This window comes from Salvia hispanica, chromosome 5 (assembly GCF_029641045.1).
Source record: "Salvia hispanica isolate PSC_SH4W2 chromosome 5, Shi_PSC_v1, whole genome shotgun sequence".
In the NCBI taxonomy this organism is placed as follows: domain Eukaryota; kingdom Viridiplantae; phylum Streptophyta; class Magnoliopsida; order Lamiales; family Lamiaceae; genus Salvia; species Salvia hispanica.
Genome location: NC_142696.1, coordinates 40,811,684 through 40,828,723, shown reverse-complemented (window position 1 = coordinate 40,828,723; position 17,040 = coordinate 40,811,684). Strand labels below are relative to the sequence as shown.

The window sequence follows — 17,040 nt, the reverse complement described above, 5'->3', positions numbered from 1 at the left end:
TCCAAAACAGAGATTAACATGTAACTGCTGAAATAAAACTTCAAACTATACAGAATCAACGTAGATCAACACAAGATAAACACCATCATGACAGAAACTAAATGCATAGATAAATCGGTAAGTAGCAACAACCAAATCGACTTCCAAAATGTGAAGTTCGACGAAATAAAATGCTAAAACAGAATGTAAAATAGATTGTATCTTCGCCCTTCGCAAGGACGGTGTTACGACTGACTTTCCCTGAAGATGAAACCCTTAGAACCCTAAACTACCCCAGAATTCCCATTTCTCAAGTGTGTGTTTTTGTGTGTGAGCTAAGAGCAAAATCGTATATGGCGTGTGATGCATGCTCCTTTATTTATAGGCGTTGAAGTGGGCCCAGCGAGGTATAGATAGTCTTTGTTGCCCTCCGCTATTGACTCCCTTCTTCTAGCCATTCTTTTCCCTTCAGTTCTGCTCACTTTCCTTTATTTCCTTCGCTAGTCCATTTCCTCCGGCTCCTCCTGAATCTAGCGATTTCGTCACACACCTGGCTTAAAAATTGTGTTAGACCCAGTAAAATATAGTGTTTTTCACCACATAATCGATGCATGAAATTAGCCTTATCAGGAGCCCAGATACAACGTAGTACATATGATGATTTGAAAAATATCGAAATTTGAACTTAAAAATAATCATCACAAGTTCACAACCATAAAATTAGTGTAATAGAAAAATCTAAAGAATGATGAATACCCAAAAAAATAGGTAGGACCTCAGCCTCGGATCAAATCAGATTAGGTCATCCACAATTCATCCATTAAATTCATGCATTCACTCAATAAACAATACTCACAATCCACCATTCTCTAATCTAACTATTTATTGATCTCATTCTTCATTTCTTTAAATTAAAAATGCAAAAAAAAAAATCAAAACTTTAAAGTACCATTTAATTTCAAACTTCAAAGCCTAAGATCATCATTAGCGCATGGGTCGGGCCGTAGTTGGGTCCCAGCCCGCGTCACGCAGAGATGGAGGCGTGCATTTTCCGGTCTGGGCCGGTCCTGGGGGACGCAGTCGCAGCCTGAGGATGCTCCCGGGGCCCATCTCGCCTGCGCGTTAATCGTGCTCGTGCCGCACACCATGCGTCCCTGCCCGCCGTTGGATGTTTTCTGGGCCGGGCCGCAAGTCCCCAACATTGATTTTTTTTATTATTTTTTTTGTTTTATTGGCTATATATATTCCATTTGTGCACCATTTTTTCACACTTTCTCAATTTCAACCATCTTGTATTCCAATATTTTCGACTTCTATGGATTGGTTTAACATCGACGAACGACAGATGGACGAATTCGTCAACGCCAACAATTGGCACGTGCCACCGTCGCCCGATGCAACGCCTAGTCCGGGGTTGAATTGTAATTTTCTTTTTCTAGGATTTTTAATTTCTTTTTTCCGACTAAACAATGAATTTTCCCGATTTGAATTGTTCAATGTTTTCTATTTTACGAGTAAAATAGGTTGAAGTTGTGAATAGTGCAATTTAATAGTTGTGGCCCAAGATGAAGCCTGCATGGTTAGAGCAGTTGTGGCCTGGAACTCAAATTTAAGAGAATGATAATATGGAGGGGACTTGGGGCTAGAAATGGGGATGCGGTTAAGGTTGCTCTAAGATGCTGGCTAACTGGTGACGGAACCAAGAGAGCTGCTAATATTTGTACAAAGTAAATCAATTCAAATTGGCGTGGCCCCTTCCAATTCAGTCTTAAAAAGGAGTAATATACATAATTGAGATATTGAAATTTTTTCAATATTATACTAGGAGATTGTTACTGGAATCCATATATCTAGGCCCAAGGCAATCACACCTCTCATTAATGACCAAATAGGATGTGGATAATTGGATATAGAAAGAAGAGTATAATCCTTTTTTGGTCCTAAATATATGACCAATTTATGATTTTGGTGCAGAACATTCACTTTTCAAAAAGTAAGTTCAAAACATACGAAAAAGCTCTCGAATAGGTCCTTTTTTGACGGTTCCGTCAATTCTCGACGGTCAACCGTCAAATAGCAAAAATTTGACTCGATTAGCTTATTTTAATTACTGTATCTAATTGATTTTTTTTTCGGATTTTACATTTTTAAATCCTAAATGGAAATAGTGAAAATACTCTAATATTAAACACAAAATCCAACACTTATTTCATTCAAATTTCTCCCTCATTTTCTCCCGCTCCTTCTTCTTCTTCTTCCTCCCCAAGAACCCTAATTCTTTTTCTCCATCTCTGCGACCGGATTCATGACTTCGGAGACATCCGATTTAGCTATGCTTTCTGCTATTGTAAGAAGACGGCGGCACTCCATATTGTCAACGGACAAGGCAAACCGTCGAGGGGGAAGCTTTACTTCATATGTGAGAGGAAGGAATGCTGTTTCTTCAAGTGGTACGAGCCAAATCGTGATGTCGAAGCTCGGGCCTGTTCTTCGTCAACCTCAACCGGTGGTGCCGATTTTGAGGAGCTGACTTTGAATTTTACCGAAATTAATGAAAAAATCCAGAAATTAGTGAATGTTTTGAGCTTGTTCTTTGTTTTGTTGTTGTTGTGACACTTTTGTTTATGTTCAAGTAATTTGATGTAGTGTTTCCAAAGTGAATCGTATTTGAATTTTGAAGTAGATAAGTAATTTGAATTTATTGTTGTAACACTGTTGTTCGTATTTGAATTTTGAAGTGAATCATTCATAATCTTCTTAGAAAAATAGCCAGAAAGCCCTAATTGGACAATCCTAAAATACAAGACAAAGTAATCCTTCATATAAATTATTTACTTCCATTTGGTCCTGAACATTTATGCACACCAATTGCAGACTTATAGGTACAAAATTTTGTAGGTGATGTTGGTTTCATACGTTATGAGATTGCTTCTTCGTATGTGATTGCTTCTTCGTCGACTATGGCTATAAACTGACATCAAATTGAATCAATAAATGGACAACAAAATACAATACAAAGTGGTCCTTTATATTCATTTTTTAATTCGAATTGGTCCTGAATATTTACATGATCAAAAAGCCATTGGCATAAGGTACTGCATCAATCCTACCACTAAGAAAGCTAAAAAACAACCATAGTTACATCCACAAAAAAATATTTTCATAAGGCAATGTATCAACCTTAACACCATCAGCATCCAAAAACCATTAAAACCCAAAACCCATCAACACCATATATTCATTGTATTTGTCACAGAACATGACACGATTTTTCGACTTGCTTCCTCGTCGTCTTCAACTTCTGGAATCGGAGAACAATGAACTTCTGGAACCAGAGAAGAAGAACTAGGGTTTGAACCCACAACATCCGACGAAGCCGACGCTCCTTGTTCGTCAGGCGGACATCCTTCTGTCGTCTTCCTCTTTCTCAAGTATGCGTGTTTCACTTCACCGAGACCGTCGGCGTAGCGTAACAGCGAGTTGGGCGTATTCCAACTCATGAAAACTAACATTAATTGGTCGGAATCGGGCTTTTTGGTCGGAATCGGAGCTAGGGTTCTTAGGAGAGGGGAGCGAGAGAAGATAGAAAAGAGAGTGACATTTCATGTTTTTCAAACTTAGAAAATTTTGGAAGAATGGAGGGTTTTAATTTTGGAAGAATGAGGAGATTTGTCTTTTTATTTAGAACTCTAATATTGAATTATTTAGCAAAATAATTAACATAATATTAACCAACTAATAATCTTAGATTAAGTCTAAGCGGGTCAAATTTTTACTAAATGACTGTTGACCGTCAAGAATTAACGATTCCGTCAAAAAAGGATGCAAATAATACCATTTTTCATTTGTTTTGGACTTACTTTTTGAAAAGTGAATGTTCTGAACCAAAATCATCAGTCATGTATTTAGGACCAAAATGGTACTATACTCTAGAAAGAATGGTGTTGACGTTGATTTTGATCATATCCTTAGTCTGCATAGTACTAGTAATTGCATTGGAGTATCAAACTAGAGATAGTGACACATTAATAACTCTCTGCTTCTCAGTAAAAAAATTGCTTCGTATGTATAACAAGTGGTTCAATCATAGTACTCCTATTTGATTGTCATTCGACTCATTCCTAGTATGGTCCCACAACATACCATCAGTAAAATTTAATCTTAGGGGATTTAAGTTTAGTTCTCGTTTGAAAAAAAGATAACAAGTCGAAAATATAGTTAAACATATTCCAATAATTGCGAAAGTAGTAATTCAACATTTCTATTATTCACTTCTTGCGTGTTAATTTCACCTAACTCGATAGTGAGAGTAAGAAAAGGCACCTCAGGATACATCATGATACTCATGGGCATGGGCACATAAAGTGGAATAAATTAAAATTGAAAATAAATACGTGAGTGTGACCATATTATTTAAAATTCGCATAGCTAAGTGCTAACCAATCCAAACGCTGTTAATGAGTAGTACCATATAAAATATAGTGAGTTTTACATGACATGGTTAACACTTTGTAAATTTCTCATTACATGTCATTTTTATCATCAACTCTTTTTCTTCACATAAACATTTAGAAAAAAGGAGCAACAAATAATGCCATAATATAATGATAGTACTACACATATTTAATATGATTTGGACTTTATTCTATGTCTCCAAATAGGTCAAGACTGAATACGAATGGGCTCCTCATTCTGAGTTGGGACTGGAATATGGCCTTTTTCTTGAAGACTCTTAACTGTGTCGTACAAAGTTTGCTTCACTGGTGTGAATTCAAGCCCCAAATCCTTCAGCTTTTGGTTTGAGAACTTGTATGGTTTTTTCCTTGGGTTTTTCTCATCAGAGCACCTGCATCATTCAAAATTATATGTTAATAGTGGAAAAAGTATAGTAGAAAAGTTGTGCAGCCTTTATCCCACCCAAAACAGGGAAGCAATTATTAGTGGGAAAAATATATATTATTCTTTGGCTACCCCACTATGATTAAAAAGAAGAGCTACAAGCATGATGGATTAATATTTGGTGTATTGGGGTTGGTTTGGGTCCATTTTTGATAGTGACCTAAGAGTTGGTGAAAACTCTTGAGCATCACAAAAAATGGTGCATTTCTTGAAGTGGAGTATACTTTTTTCCATGATGATTAATGCCCACAAGAAACTTCGTTTTGCTTTACTTATATCATAGTGGGTCAAATCAAAATACCCAAGGCAAACTATAAACGTATTACCAAGAAGCATGTGTGGTTAGTATTCAATTCATGCTTACCTACTCCACGAAAAAGACATAGTCAAACAAAGACAACGAAACTCACTTGGTAGGTATGGGATACTCCGGGAAGAATTTGGCAAGAATCTCCACCACTTCGCCTCGGTGGAGGACGCTCTCCGCGCAGAGGTAGCGCCCGGAGGCCGCGGGATTCTCGTACAGGAGGATGTGGGCCAGCGCGACGTCCTTGACATCAACATAGGCTTGAATTGAGTTGGCATAAGTCTTTGCTGAGCCAGTCAAATATTTGAGTATGTGAAGGACACTAGCATTCACAGTTGGTTGGAGAAGTGGGCCAAGCACCAAAACAGGGTTGATCACCACCAAATCCACCCCTAATTCCTTGGCTTCATCCCATGCAGCTTGCTCTGCCACAGCCTTGCCGTAGCAGTACCAGTTCTGTACACAACATGTCCCAAATTAGATATATATTTTATTCATATGTAATTATTCTTAGTATTATTTTATGCTAATATCCCTCGCGCCTAACATGATAGAGACATCAGAGGCCACCAAGGAGACAATCAATATGGTCACATATCGACAATCGATAAAAGTTAGATAAATATATTCACATGCGTAGTGAAATGATAGCATGACAATTTTTATTATGTTAATCTAGAGAATAGAATAGAAAAGAAACCTTGGTGTTTTTGCAAAACTCAAGGTCGCTCCAGCAAGTCTCGTCCACGACTTTTTCAGGGTCTCTGTTGGGATCCATGTAAATTGCACCAATTGAGGAGGTTATCACGACGCGGTGGACCTTCGCTTCCGCTGCTGCGCGTATCACATTCTTGGCGCCGTTAACAGCCGGTTCCACCATTTGTTCCTTTATTATTAACACATAAGTTAATACTACAATTCATCAAAAATTAACTTTGGCAAACTAAGCATACCTCTTGGGTAAGGTCATCTCTTAGTAGACTCAATGACATAAGTTATTACTACTCCAGTACTATGCCAACTTGCACACACTACTTTACTGCTCCCTTCAGTTTTCACACTTTCCTTTTGGTTTATTAAAAAAATATGTTATATTTCCATTTTTTTTTAAATAAGTTTTCTCACACATTAATGAACATAAAATATATTTTCTCCCTTTTTACTAAACAAGCAAAACAAGATCTCCTAAAATCTGTCTCTTATGAACAAGGGAGAGTAATACTTACGTTTATAAGTTAGGTGAATAACTTTATATTTTTCGTCATATTAAATCACAGGTTGTCACATTGATCACATAGTACTATGATAGTACTAAAAATTAATTTTAAGGCTCCAAGATTTCATTGAGCTTAATCAAATATTTAATCCACCAAAGTAGGAAATGTATCGTTTTTGGTATAAAGTGATTTTTGTAGCTTAAATTGGATTGGCTAAAATAAGAAAAAATTATACTCCACTTTTGGTTGGTGAGAAAATTGATTATGAATTGGAAATCGTGAAATTCGAGAAAATTAAAAACCGAAAAACATAAGCAGCAAGATATGTGAATTCACGTCAAATTGAATTAGCAACAACCCACCGGAGAACCGGTGTGACGTAAACATTGAGTCTCACACACACACGCAATTGCAGGATCGATTGGAAAAACTTACTGGATCATCGGTGACAGGCGACGCCGTGTGGAAGACGCCGTCGCAGCCATTAATAGCTTCGCGCAAGCTCTCGTACACGTTCAGATCCGCTCTGCACAGAATCAGCCTCTCATCCGCTCCTTCAAGCTCTCGCAAATGCGAATTCTTCGGATCATCTGGAGATCAAATTAAATCCAAAACTTAAACAAACAAGCAAAAAAAATAAGAACAAAATTAAAATCAATTTCCACAAAATTCACCTGGATTTCTAACGGTTCCTCTGACAGTATAGCCTTTCTCGAGGAGGAGCTTAACCAGCCACGAAGCAATGAAGCCTCCGGCGCCGGTGACGCAGACGAGTTTCCCGGGGACAGAAGGCATACCGCTTTGTTTATGCTGTGTGTTTATGCTTTGTCTGTGTGTGTGTTTGTGTGAGAGACACAGAGGCGCGAGCGAGCATGATTTATAGAAGGAAAATAAAATTCGTCACTTTACCAACCACGATGCTATAACAAATTGGAAATTAGTACTAGTATAAATTACATTTTCGAATTTAGTGTGACATAGAATCCATTGCAATTGTGGAAACAGAATCTTTTTTATTTTATTCACCTAAATCTGAATTTTTAAATTTTATTTTTAAATGGGATAGTGATTACAGATTAATCTCAATACCACAATAAGGATTAATGTGTATTTTTTATTTATCTTTAAGTATATTATTAGAATTGCAATAAATTGTTGTATCCAACATACTCTGGCAGGCGCGTCTTCTGTCAGTGCGGATCCCCAAAACTAGTACTCTCTCCATCCCAAGGAAGATGACTCATTTCTTGGGCGGCACGAGATTTTATGCAATTTTATTTTTTGTGTTGAGAAGAGAGAGTAAAGTAAGAGAGAGGGAATAAACTATAGATAAAGTGTTTATATTTTAAGTAATGGGTCATCTTAGTTGGGACAAACTAAAAAGGAAAGTGGGTCATCTTCAATGGGACAGAGGGAGTAAAATCCAGAGGTATTTGTATGTTTAATATAGAATGTGTGTGATTTCGTTCAACGGTAGATTATTAATGTCTGATGTCACAGGTCTCGGATTTGAGTTAATTATAGTATGACATTTAAAGTCATACTCCTTTTGTCCGTGAAAAAATATTTTGTTTTTCTACTTTTTTTTTTCATTTTTAAGTAAGTAGATTTCGTCATTCAACTAATTCATTAATTACACTCACCGTCTATTACAAAATTAATATATAAAAATAGAATTCATACTAACTCTTGTCACCATTTTCATTCACAAAATTAAATAATTCTAAACACTCCTATTAAATCAAAATTAGACTATAAATAGCAAAGGAATAAAGTACTCATTTGCCTTAAAAAATATAACTAAGTACTACAATAAAAGTGTTCATCCCAATAGGCTAAATCAATTGGCTCATTTAGACAAAAAATTTTAATCAAAATAAAGAGTAATTTTTATTTATTTGAACAAATAAATTTTATTTATTAGAACATTTATTAAGTTAAATAATTTTTTTTTCTTCTAAAATAGTAACTTTATTGACAAGAACATAATTTTGTTCATTAGAAGAACAATATCTTTTGTATATTAGAATAGAATTTTTATTCATAAGAAGAGTAACTTTTATCAATAAAAATAGTAGTACTAGTAATTTTTATTTAAAAAATAATAGTAACTTGTAATATTTATCATAACGATAATTTGGAATTTAATCAACCCTGTAAATACTAGCCAAGAAATTAACTGAATATTGTCATGCTGCGACATTGATATACCATTTTAATCCATTCTATATAAATGGTATACCATAACAGGTAAAATTATCAGTCGTAAATGTGATTCTTGATTTAATTTGCAGTTAAATGTTAATCTTCATGAATAACCTGTTGTCAATTAATAAAAAAAGTTTACTTCACAATCCAACCAGCCAGTTCCTATATATGCAAGGTTAAGAATGAGAGTAAAATCTCATCGGCTAAATCATTATAAACAAGCCGTTCAATGTCAACAAAACCTGAGAATTGAGATATAAGATAAATATTCAAGGCTTATTCACAAAAAACTTATCTACTAGTATAAATTTTCACAATTTACAATTCACTCACATGCATAAAAAGAAAATAGTGAGTATGATACCAAAACATCAAGAAAGAAGTAACTTTAATACAGTAGTATTTAGTTAATGGAGTAATTACTACATCAAGAAATGCATAATTTCGTCACAATTACTACTAATATTCTCATATTAATATTAAGGGATATTGGCATCTAATATCATGAAATTTTAAAAAGTTGGATTTTTCCGCCAACTTTAAAATTGGCAACTAATATCATGAACTTTACCCCGGGTTTGTTTTCCCACGAATGAAAAAATTCATGTTATTTTAATAGATTGAAGAACAATTTTGGAGGGTGTGCTTCAAAAAAAAACTATCTTCAAAGATTGAAAAACTTGAAACTCTCAAAATTGTTGTCGAAAAATTATGAAAAAAAATCCGTATCATAATATTATTTGTGAAAAATTTCTCATTCGTGGGAAAAAACAAACCCGGGATAAAGTTCGTGATATTATTTGCCAATTTTAAAGTTCGTGAGAAAAATCCAACTTTTTGAAAAATTCATGATATTAAATGTCAATATTCCTAATATTAATATTAATATTAATTAAAAAGAATAACACATGACATGTTGCTGCATGCAAGTTGGGAGGTAGTTTAATACTACTACCTCTGTCCCTGAAAATTTGACACAGTTTACCATTTCGGTCCGTCCCTAAAAATTTGATACACTTCACTTTTACCATTTTTGGTAGTGGACCCCATATTCCACTAACTCATTCCTACTCACATTTTATTATAAAACTAATACTTTAAAAGTAGGATCCACATCCCACCAACTTTTTCAACTCACTTTCCATTACATTTCTTAAAATCCGTGTCGGGTCAAAGTGTAGCAAACTTTGGGGGACGGAGGTAGTATTAATTAAAAAGAATAACACATGACATGTTGCTGCATGCAAGTTGGCAAGTACTACCTCCGTCCCGCAATAGGAGTCATATACTCCCTTCATCCCAAATCAAGTGATTGATTATTTTTTTTGACGTTATTTTAAAAACATGATAATAAATAGTTAAAGTAGAGAGAGTACGTACTCCATATAAAAATTTCCTTATAATCACTTCTGTTTCCATTTCTTATTTCTTTCAAAAAAATCAAATACATATTTAGAAAATTATATAATTGATTAATTCCGAAATTAATAAAAATTGATAACAATGCAAAATTATTGTTAAATCTTGATGATATATATTAATTATACGTTATGTAAGACAAAATCATTTTCGAAATTTATATCGATTGATACCCAAAATTTTAGGATTGGTTGTTAATTGATTGATATATTAGTAAAGACATGAAATATAAATCTCGAAAAAATTGAAAATCATAAAATCGGCAATAAAAAGACCAAACTCTATATATATTATGAGTGTCCTCTCAATTATGTTCGAATCTGGCTCATCTGCATCTACTGTTTTGGTTTGAAAATCATAAAATCAATTTTGTTCAGTAGTGAAAAAGACAAATATCAAATGTGAGAAAGAAGAGTAAAATTAAATTTTAACAAAGTTTATGGATAATGGATGGAGCTGGTATTATTTTATGCTACAAACGGAACGAAATTAATATCTGATTATTTTGCAGGACGAACATTGTTCATACGAAATTAATTTGAACATTGTTTTTGCATTTTACATATAGTTATTTTATACATAAAAAAATTACTATGACCAAGATCACCAAATTTACAAATCGAATAAATATTGACGTCTTATTTATGAGTTATATCTCTCTTTAACATTAAAAGGATTAAAGGAGAAAAGAAAAGGTGATCATAGTTTGAATAGTTTGTAATTAGTAAATTTGATGATTCTGTTTTTGAAATATATAAGAAAAAAAAAACAAATTATTCATTGAGTGGGGAAGGAATTTTCTATGAGCTACTAGAAAGTGAAGTGGTTCAGTTGTAACTTGTAATGCTGTGCTCAGAAATGAATGACATGTGTTTGTTTGCATTTGAAGTTAACTTTTTTTCATTTAAATAGACAGTAGTTCACTTGATCTTCATAGAATTATTAAATTAAAAGGTTAAAGTATGTATGTGCGTGGCTATTTTGGACTACCCTTTTGTACAATAAGAATTTCCAATGACTAAAAAGTAGTGATGTCGTTGATACGTGTGATTATTGCAGCAGTGACTATTTGATTTCAAAAAAAGTACTAACACCATTAAATCAATATTATGATGATTTTATAATCTCAAACTTGTTATCTAATGATATGTAATGTCTCTTGAGATCTTGATTATTTATTACTACTCCATTCGACCTTCATCGTCGTATCTTATTGACACATTTTTCTTTTTAGTTTATCCCAAATAAGATGACACATTATTATTTTTGAAAACTTTATCTCTGCAATTAATACACATAATTACTTTTTCTTTCCCTCCATTTAATATTTACAATTACATTTCCTCTCTCCGATTAAACACATTAATCAATTGCTCCTAAAATCTCGTGGCGACTAAGAAAGGTGTCATCTTAGCCGGAACGGAGGGAGCAGTAATCAATTCTTGCAAAATCAGGTAAATAATTTGATCCCACAATTCACATATTTATTGATTGGAGGAGCAAGCGTGAGTAATCAATGCCATTACTACAACTCAAGGAGAGTTCTAAAGAATAACAATAAGCTCATAAATATTGATATCTCAACCGATAACCAATTGGTTCAATAATAACCAAGTGATTATTTTACAAACGAAATCATGTCATTAATGACATAAGAAACAATTAAACAAATACTAATAGAGTAGTTAATTTTTGATGGGGTTAGTTCATTTCGCTGTTGTTCGATTTCTAATTTCTTATGCTTTATTTTGAACCACGCCGGCCTTAATCTCAATAAATATTTAGGAAAACTTATTTGTTTTCCCAATTACCACTTGCTCTAGTGGTATTATATTGATGTGGAATAGTTAACAACCCTTTTAACTAACAATCAATTTTGAAAATGATGAGGAGTCAATAGTGGAGGCATCTCTACTATTTAGACGTCAAATTTTCTTCCGTCATTACAGTAGAATTATAGCAGTTATTTTTCTCGTGGTTTATTTTAAACTTTGCATCTAAATCAATATAATGTGGTATATTATTAAGAGCACATGTTGATTCACATTAGTATATTTGCAAGTGAGATCTTGTCCCTATCCATAACTATATTTCGAAATTTATATAGCCACCTGGAAGCTAAATTAAATAAAGAATCAACGTAATCGGAGACTTGGAGTATGTATACATTTTATTTAACAAATTCAGAAGTGGGAACATTGAAAAAAATAATTAGAAATCATTCTACTGGATAAAATGATTAGAACACAACTTTGAAGGTAGGTGAAGTCAAAAAACTCAGAAATTCTTTTGCCACAAATTGGCGAGGTCAAAAAACTTGTGTTTTAACGCGTTGTGCAAGTCCAAAAATTAAATGAGTTATGACGGATCTCACTTGAAAAGAGAATTTTCTTCTATAAACATTAATTGAAGCAGCATTTAATTAGTAATATTTTGTCAATAGTAATATTTTATGAAATTGTCAACGATATTTTACCAGATCAATCTTCCTTGATTTTTTGTTATCATAGACTGACTGAAACTTATCATCGGTAAAACTAAAAATTTAGAGAGGGTGAATTTTGCGAAGTCAATTTAGCCTCAAATATTTGTCAATAAGTGTGAGCGACGGATATTTATGTAGTAACGACTATATTTTGAATTGTCAAAAATTGATTCTTTTATAGTAGTAATAGATAAAACTCGATAAATTATAAAGCAAATACTCAGTGCATGTTATATTGTTCCCTCCGTCCGCGATTAGGAGTCCTAGTAACTTTTGCGCTCTTGTTTTATAAAAATAATAAAAAATAGTTAAAGTGGAGAAATGGTAAAGTATGATAGAGAATAATGTTGACAAGAGTCTTCTCAACATTATTCTCTTTTTTACTTTACCATTTCTCCACTTTAACTATTTTTTTATCATTTTTATAAAATAGGTGCGCAAAAGTGACTGGGACTCCTAATCGTGGACGGAGGGAGTAGTAATGAGGACAGTTGAATAAAAATATATCTCAGCTAATATAACACATTTCTTAGTTAACACGAGATTTTAGGAATTATAAGTTAATGTATTTAATTATAGAGATAAAAAGTGAGTTGAGTATTAAATGAAGAGAGAAAAAATAGTTGAATGTATTAATTAAAGAGAAAAAGTTACTTTTGTGACATCCCCAAACCACCTGCATCATTTTACACAATTGCATATTTTCATTGTCATCTTAGGACTAATTTTTATAGTATATCTTAATAGTTAAATTTAAGTCTATAGTATATGTTTATTATTACATGCTATAATGCAATGGGTTGGCTATATAATATATATATTTTATGGATATCATAAGAATAGTTTTTATTTTTCATGACTAATAAATAGAATTGTTTATATGTAGATAAGTTAAACAAAATTATAAAGTTAGATGATTAACTTAATTGAGTTATATGTATACAATACATATTTTTCTTTAATTATTATATATGAATATTATAAGTGTGCGTATGTGTGTCTTTGTGTACATGGAACTATATATGTGCATGGTATATATATTATGTAAACAAATATATACTAGTACTATGCAATACGAGATTTGGGATAAGAACTCATTTTAGAGTCCCACGTGTAGCCATTTGAATTACACGTATTAACACAGAAAAAAAAGGGGGCATTTGGTTAATATATGTGAATCGGTTTACTTGACTATATTACTAATAAGAAAAAGGAAAAGGATTATGAGAACATGAGTTTAGCTAGTAGGGACGAGAGGAATTTTAGGGAAAAATAAAATAAAATGATAGGATTGAAATTTAGAAGAGGAAGCACACGCATATTTTCAGTTTCAAGATTGAGGGCCATGGAACATGAGACAGAATCAAAAACTCGATTAGATTATCTGTCGTAATCAGGTGTGTATAAATCACATTTTTAATTTTACATGCGTTATATGATTAATTGCTATGTGTTAAATTGAAGTGAATAATTGATTATACGATGTGATACTGATATGATATGTGTTTAATGGTGATGATGAGGATATATACTTGGTGCAATAAATATATTAATAGTATATTAAATTGGAATTATTGAGTGGAATATGATATGGATATGTGATTGGTGCAATAGATATGTTTTGCATATGGTATTGGAATTATTCGAGTCATGAGATTAAAGAGGATATGTGACTGTCTTGCTCTGGATCTGATATACAATGGCAAAAGACCTACAGGTCATATACAATGATAATGGACCTACAGGTCAAAGAAAATATGCAAAGAGGGGCCTTCGTGGAAAGGTCAAATCAAAGAGGGGCCTTCGTGGAAAGGTCAAATAATTAAAAAGGAACCTGCAGGTCGTATACAATGGAAATCCCGGGCAGATACCAGGCTTGCTCAGTCACAGAATATTAAAAGGATCATAGAGGCATATGCATATGAATATTAAATTGTTTATGATATTTATTACTTCCGGTGATATATTTTGATGAAAGAATGAGTTTGATATTTGTGTGTGAAATTAAAGGTAAGGTTTATATGCACCGAGTTGTGGCTCATATAAACCACTAATATTTTTCAGGAATAAGATATCAGTAAAATTATTCGTTGACATGGGTCGTAGGAACTCCACATGTTATCAGGGTCGGTGGCTTACGCATTTTGGCAACTTCTCCTCCTCATTATTTTTGCATGTAGATAAATGTATAGTATATAGAGTGGTGAGAGGGTCCACTACGGTTTAGAATGTTTTGAAATATGTACTTGATAAATGTTGATTTTTGAAATTATATAATGTGTTTTATATTTACTTGACGTGTGGATTATTTATTTTAAAATCTTGAGTTTATTTATAGTAAGTGCATATGTCATAAGGGTTGAGGTGTGACAACTTTATTGTTTTAAATATAGAAATGTATCATCTTATTTGAACAAATTAAAAAGAAAGGTGAGTCGCCATCTTAGCTGGAACGGAGGTAGTGGTAAATAGCAAATTAGTGTGCATTATTAAGCAAATTGAGTTTAATAAGAAAAAATAAAGGACAAGTTAATATAGACCATGGTTTATTTAGCTTCTACCAACTCAAAATAGAAATACGCATATATGTTTGCGTAGTGGTAGAATGATTAATCCTTAATCTTAAAGATTCAAGTCCACCACAAACGACCTTTAAAATTTCTGTTATTTATCAATAAAAATAAAAATGTACTAGTATCTACTTATATGTGTGTATGTTGATGTGTTTTCATGTGGTCTTTAAAAATTTCTAGTTGTTCATTCATTAACAAAAAAGGATGTATTTGCAATTGCTTTTAATTTGTTAGATCTTGACAAATTTTGTTTGAATTTGTCTTGGCCTTCTTTGGCGTACTCGTAAGCCCAGAGTAGACTTATTGTTTTTTGTATGCCCTTTTCTACGAAAACACATTAAAGAATAATGATGACGTTTAAGCGCCTTATTTATGTGGCACTAGCATTCCTTATAGTCATTCCAAAATAATTCAATCATTTGGCAAAATATTTATTAGCAGTCTTATTTTGATAATAATAAAGGGCCTATACATACATATACGAAATTTTAAATAGTAGTATTACATAAAAATTAAAATGGGTTTTTTTGGTTCATTGGTTGGATGGGCTTTAGCATACCAAACTTTCTTGGTGTTTGGCAAACACGAATTCCCAAGAAACAAGTGTTGATTTATGAGCATAGCTAGGAGGGGAAAGCTACGGTATATCGTATCAAAAATGTAAATGCCGTATTTCATATCAAAATATTGGTGTTTGCTGTTACCCTATTGAATTTTTCAATATACAGAAGTTTGGGTATGAAACATTTCCAATCCAGTACCAAAATTTTGGAATACCAATGGCTTGGCCGTGGAGTTTATGGAGTACGGAGTAGTATTTTTTGTTTTCCTGCACACAACTATGATTAAAAATGATCAACATGAACCATTGTCAACCTCTCCTTTTTTTTATGAATATGTTTGTGAAATGTCCTCACACATCCAACTTCCGAGAATAAAGAAGACTCATAATAGGTTAATTCCACTGGCATAACAAGTACGCAACCACAATTTACGAATTAATGCTGCAAATGAGAACCTGAAATCTTCATTATCTTCTATGCAACATTCTTTATATCTCTCGATAAAAGTTGTTAGTGAAAATTCATCTATATATATGAATGCATATAAATTTTGTACGTATGATGTAAGATTTTTGCATAACAACCATTTACTTTATTTCAATCAACCCATTAAAAATCGGAATTAGGTTCATTAATCATGGAGAACCTTTCGAACTACACGCATTTCTATTGATATTAAATTTATGGTCGCATATGCAACTCTTATCGGATTACAAAAATGACTACATAAAGTCATAAATATTATGCTATAATATGATTGTGGATACGGTAAATTGAGGTATATAGTCACTAAAAAAGACTTATTAAGTTTGAGTAAATTCAAATGTAAAGTTAAAGCCTACCTGAAGTTGTAGACTTGTAGTCAATTACTTGACGACCGCCCACGAATGGCTGCAGTGGCTCAGGAATGACAATGGTGCCATCCTCTTGATGGTAATTTTCGACCAAATAGACGAGCATTCTTGGAACAACACATGATGTGTAGCATTGAGCATGTGCACAAACTAGGTCACTCCCAAACTGCCCTTTCCCTCATAGCATCTCTAAGGAAAAGGGTAATTGGAGAGGTAAAGGAAAATAATTATCATATTTACCTCTTCTTGATAAAATTTCATGCTCCAATGGAAAATGTATTTGAGGAGGTATTATACCTTCTTTTATTTTGAGAAGGTATCTTACTTCTTTTTATAACAAAAGGTAAAAAGTAAGTTATTTTTGTTTGCCCTTTTAGTTTACCTTCTTCCCTTGGAGTCCATTATTTTTTAAGAAGGTATAATTACATTTTTAAGAAGGTAAATAAGAAATATGTCTTCTCAATTTACATTTTCCCATTGGAGATGCTCTTAGAAGGAGTTGATGGTATTTTACTCTTGATAGCTGATACATATTC

At 33.0% G+C, this 17,040-nt stretch overlaps 1 protein-coding gene and 1 long non-coding RNA gene across 2 annotated transcripts; one reads left to right on the top strand and one right to left on the bottom strand.

The window, feature by feature from the left end:
- Positions 1–4,415: 4,415 nt before the first annotated feature.
- On the bottom strand, positions 4,416–7,316 carry LOC125191244 (cinnamoyl-CoA reductase 1). Its single transcript, XM_048088759.2, has 5 exons — positions 7,077–7,316; positions 6,838–6,992; positions 5,886–6,071; positions 5,289–5,641; positions 4,416–4,825 (listed from the first exon to the last, which is right to left on the bottom strand). Exons 1-5 carry the CDS (start codon positions 7,195–7,197, stop codon positions 4,642–4,644), a joined length of 999 nt encoding a protein of 332 aa, XP_047944716.1. The 5' UTR covers positions 7,198–7,316; the 3' UTR covers positions 4,416–4,641.
- Positions 7,317–13,735: 6,419 nt separating this feature from the next.
- LOC148926843 (uncharacterized) lies at positions 13,736–14,806 on the top strand. Its single transcript, XR_016130390.1, has 2 exons — positions 13,736–13,911; positions 14,579–14,806. It is a non-coding gene; the product is annotated as an uncharacterized LOC148926843 (long non-coding RNA).
- Positions 14,807–17,040: the final 2,234 nt, after the last annotated feature.